Source organism: Malus domestica, chromosome 07 (assembly GCF_042453785.1).
Source record: "Malus domestica chromosome 07, GDT2T_hap1".
In the NCBI taxonomy this organism is placed as follows: Eukaryota; Viridiplantae; Streptophyta; class Magnoliopsida; order Rosales; family Rosaceae; genus Malus; species Malus domestica.
Window position 1 is genome coordinate 22,849,573 of NC_091667.1, and position 4,964 is coordinate 22,854,536.

A 4,964-nucleotide genomic window follows, 5' to 3' on the forward strand; every position below is an offset into this window, starting at 1 on the left:
AACATTTGAGTATAGAAGGAGTTGTGATGGGAAGCCTCAAGGCCTATATCTAAGGCCCTACAAAGGCACCTATTTGAATTCATTCTGCTCTTCGGGCTCGGGTAATTAGAAGTATAATGGTTATAACACTTTTGCAATCAATGAAACAAACATTATATGTTCGAGTACTGGGTTAGTTATTGACTGAGAGCCTCAAGGCCTACACCTAAGGCCCCACAAAGGCACCTGTCATAACTAACACGGCATCTCGGGTATATATACAACTAAAACTCAACATCTGTTTTACATCTGCCATGCTAAAGATGGCAGTGGCACGCCTGAGCACCTAAAAGTTAATCTTGATTGTGAGCCTTAAGGCCTACACCTAAGGCCCCACAAAGGCACCTTTCAAAGTTAACTCTGTCCTTCTCTTTCAGCATTGCCCGACAAGCCCTGCCCGCCAGTAAGCAGAAGCCCGACATAAAGCATCAACCGGCACCAACCTCTTGGGGAGTTGTGTGCTCGTTGGCTAGGAAACATCCCCAACGGAAATTCTAGCCACGAACAAGTTGGACGACAGACTCTCTATATGGTCAATTGATTTATAAAATCTCAATTTCTCTCATGGTATACATTGTTTGGCTAATTAATTTCTAAGCCATAAGTCATGACAAACGGATTTGTAGTTCCAATGGACGTTCACCTGTGCACCCAGTGTCTTATGTTTTAACTCAACTTCCCTAATATATCGCTTGTATGAGAAAAAGAAGATGCGGTGTCGTGACATGTCATATGCATGTGGATAAGAGGAAGATTTATGAATCGTTATATTGTCCGTCAATTGAACATATATGTCCCCAATTGTAAGAGTCAAAATAGCCGAAAGGGTTGTGGTCCAGTGGACAACAAAAGCCACATCATTTTAAGGTAAAAAATTATATAGCCCGGCATGCAGAGGCAGCCCCAGTGCATGCTTACCTCTCACACACATATATACATAGGAAATAAAATTAAGGGTCATTATCATTCTTTGATTGTGATTTAATTAATTAATTGTTGTTTGAGTGTTGACTCATTCACCGAAAAAAAGTCACCAGTCCTAATATATGAACATTTCTCAGAAAATATATACAATAATCCATTGATTTCGAACTATATGATGGTTGAGTCATTAGTCGAAAGGGCAAGAGTTAGGGGCTAGGGGCTTTAGTTGGCCTTTCAAAATACCATTATTCATGTGATTTAGCCCTTTCAAAATTTTGTTTTTTCAATAGTATGAGAGGTAATGAGCTAAAAAGTGTTAGGTGACTAGTTTTTATTGGCTACCAATTTCTTTCTACGGTCATATCTAACCAAAAGGGCTAAACATAGCCTTGTTTAGAATTATAGTCCTGCAAAGAATTATTTTTAAATGAACAATGTCAAGCGATACTCATATATCATCTTCAACCAAATGGATTAAACATAGCCCCCTCAATAATTTATTAGTTTTAAGTTTATACTTTAAATATGTTGGTTAATTTAATTAAACTAAAGTTGGATGTTTTCAAGTCTAGCCGTTGAATTTAATGCAATTATTGCAACTGATGAGTTGGACCTCAAAAATGGGATAAGAAGGGGGCCACATTTGCCCAGCCTGGTGCGCCTTTAGTCAAATAATGGTCTAGTGAGCTCTATAGAATTATAGCACAGTCATCGATTGGAGATGAGTTTTTGGACAAATCAGGTCATTATTTTTTTTAACTTTTAATTAGACTTTTAGCCCTCTCCATTGAAAATTTCCTAGTTGATCGATCCTTCAAGAGCCTTGGGTAAGAACCAAGACTAAACTAGCCCCTTGGGGAGTCATGGGTTATTTTATCCTAGGCTTGATATGTCTCATTAGAAATTGAATCTTTTCAATTGAGGCTAAATAACACTTTTGCATAAGCTAGTTTGCATGTATTAGATATGCTCGAAGAAATATCAATTAGGTTTCAACTCTAGAAATAGTCTCTTTGAACCAAGTTCTTCCACTAACGTAACCATTGTTTGAATATCATTTAATTTGCTAGTAATAGAAAGAAATTATTGTTAGTTTCGCATTTTCCAACTCTTTCTCTTAGAATGAGAATGAGATGTGATGTTCTTATAATATTGTTAGATATGTCAATATGTAGAACTAAGCGATTGGTTTCGAACTATATAGCGTTTGAGGCTTAAAGAAATACCAATTAGGTTTTGAACTCTAGAAATAGTCTCTTTGAACCAAGGTTTTCCATGACCAAATGTTTGAATATCATTATATATTTGCTTCTAATAGAAGTTACCTTCGCATATTTAGAACTCTCTCGCATGAGACGTGAAGCTCTTGTAATATTCTAAGTTATGTCATGTCGACTATGAATGGCTACTTTGTTCAGTTTAAATTACCAAATGCTCGAATGCATGCATGTAAATGCAGGTCTTTAGGAAACTAAAACTTGTATTGATTTCCACCATTACTTACATTACTTAAGATTTAAGGTACCTTGGCATCCAAGATAGTAACAGACCTAGACACAAGTCCAAAGATGTAAAGGGTGTATGTTTTTACATGCATTCATTTTTGCTTGCTCTTTTTTTTTTTTTTTTTTTTTTCTGCTACTGCTAAAACCTTAGTGAGTTATGGTTACCCTACTACGCCTTGGGCGCACTTTAGCAACCAGAGGGCTAGCCATCTCACATGACAGCCTTAGAACCTCCGATAAGTCCACGGTATTCCCATCCGACGGCTGCCACTCATACTCGTGTAAAAGCGACGCCACCCAAAACGTCACCGTGGTCAATCCCATAGCCTTTCCCGGGCAAGTCTGCCTACCCGACCCAAACGGCGCAAGCCTAAGATCCGACCCGAAAACCAAAAACTCATGTTCTCCCTCCCGAGGCATAAACCTCTCGGGCTTAAACTGTAGTGGGTCCGGCCAAAACTCTAGGTCCCGAGAGATTTCCCACATATTCACCATGGTTGTGGTCCCTGCGGGCACATGATATCCATCAATCATTGTATCAGTGATCGCCAGGCGGGCCCAAGATAAAAGTGGGCCCGGTGGGTGCATCCTCAAGACCTCTTTTACCACAGCCGTTAGATACACCAGCGGGGAGATATCCGTCTCCTCGACGGCTCGCTACCTTCCAACCACTTTATCTAGCTCATCATGGATCGTCGATTGAACAACAGGGTGCAGTACCATCCTTGCTAGAATCCACTCGATCAGAACCGCCACGGTGTTCGTCCCTCTAAATATCATTTCCTATACAACAAACGAAGTCGTTTAGAGACGAGAAGATTTTATTTAAAATCTGAGTAAAAAATATCTAGAGATAGCGGTTTAAATTCTTACCCAAAGGACGACGATCATATCGGTGTCGGACAACTTATCGATTCCTTGGAGGGAAATAAGAACGTCGACAAAGTTAGGGGCCTTTTCATCTTTTTCGAATTTCAGACCGGTTCGGTGCTTGGAAATGATTCTTGAGATGAAACGGTTCACTTTGGGGACGAGATTGGAGCATCTGAACCGGATTTTCTGGGCATCAAAATCGGCCAACCAGGGAAGATGATTGGACCAATTTAACATACCCAACAAATCGTAGCCTTCGTCTACCAACCCTTTGAGCTCTTCGACTTCACTGTCCACGGCAGCACCGACTTCGAGCTCGTACTTCCGGCCAAAAACAAAGCACATCATGTTGTTCAGCGACGCCCACTTGATCACATTACAAACGGCCAATTTCTCCTCGTGGGTCTCGAACATTACCGTCATTTGAGAAGCTATGTCCCTTCTCTGGGCCTCAGCGGCCTTGATTTTCTTGGGGGAGAAGAGGTGGGCGGCGGAGATACACCTGAGGGTCCGCTAGTAGACGCCGTTGGGGGCGAACCCGATGGCCCGGTTGAACATGAGGGAGTAGGCGGATTCCTTGACGGGGTGGTCGGCGAAGACGGAACTGTTGAGGATTTCTCTGGCGACGTCGGGGTGGCACGTGACGATGACTCTGGTTTGGCCGAGGCTGAAGGCCATGAGTCGCGTGGCGTGGAGGGATTGGGCAGCGGAGGCGATTTTGCAATGGGCCAGGGAGGTCATTAGGGACATGCTGCCTATGAGAGGCAGGCCTCTGGGCCCCGGAATTGTGGGCCTTTTGGAAAAGGGACCGATTATTTTGATGTTGCGGCCTTAGGCTGGGCCTCCCGGGTGAGACCAGTAAATTAAGGAGATGAGAAGCCATGTGAGGGAAACGATGAGAAGCATGCATGCAATGCTTTCAGGAAAGAAAGCTCTGCATTTGGCAGTCAGGGCAAATACCCATAGCCTTTCTATCTCTATCTCTGTTTTCATGGCGACTAATAGTCTGAGAGAGAGAGAGAGAGAGAGAGAGAGGGAGAGAGAGTAGGGTTGGCTTCCTTTTGCAGTGAGAAAAAAAGAAGGAAATGAGGAGTGGCTTTTGAGTTTGAACCAAACACTGGCTGATGATGGGGTATATATAGGGGAAGATATGGTGCATATTTTTGTATGGCTTTGGAGTATGAATTTCTGTTTTTTTTTTATTAGATACAATGATATTCTGCTACAAACAAATTACCTAATGGGTTCGTCATAACTAAGTTTTGGTCTTGACACATATATCAAACTTTCTTGTCGTCCGTACGTGTTAATCAAACCTGAAATCTCTCACTTAATATTCCTAAATTTTGTACTAGTTGCTTTTTACAATAAAATCTTAAGAACTTTTATTTGAACCCATATAACCTCACTTAGCACCCACCCAATTTAAACATTAAATGTGAAATGTATTTTTTACCCAATTGTATAATCATGATTTAGGGTTCAATCACGAAAAAATGACCTGAACTAAAAGAGAGATACTATAGCACTCTTGTGTTTGTGGAAGAAAATAATACACAAGTTAGTTTTTTATTGCTACAGAAAAGTGGAAAAATGTAATACACAATTTTTTATTAATAGAAA

At 41.1% G+C, this 4,964-nt stretch overlaps 1 protein-coding gene across 1 annotated transcript; it reads right to left on the minus strand.

Moving 5' to 3' along the window:
• Positions 1 to 2,615: 2,615 nt before the first annotated feature.
• LOC103439408 (cytochrome P450 78A9) lies at positions 2,616 to 4,334 on the minus strand. The gene is given in 2 exon segments (XM_008377977.3): positions 2,616 to 3,251; positions 3,342 to 4,334. Coding segments are annotated over 2 exon segments (1,629 nt in total).
• Positions 4,335 to 4,964: the final 630 nt, after the last annotated feature.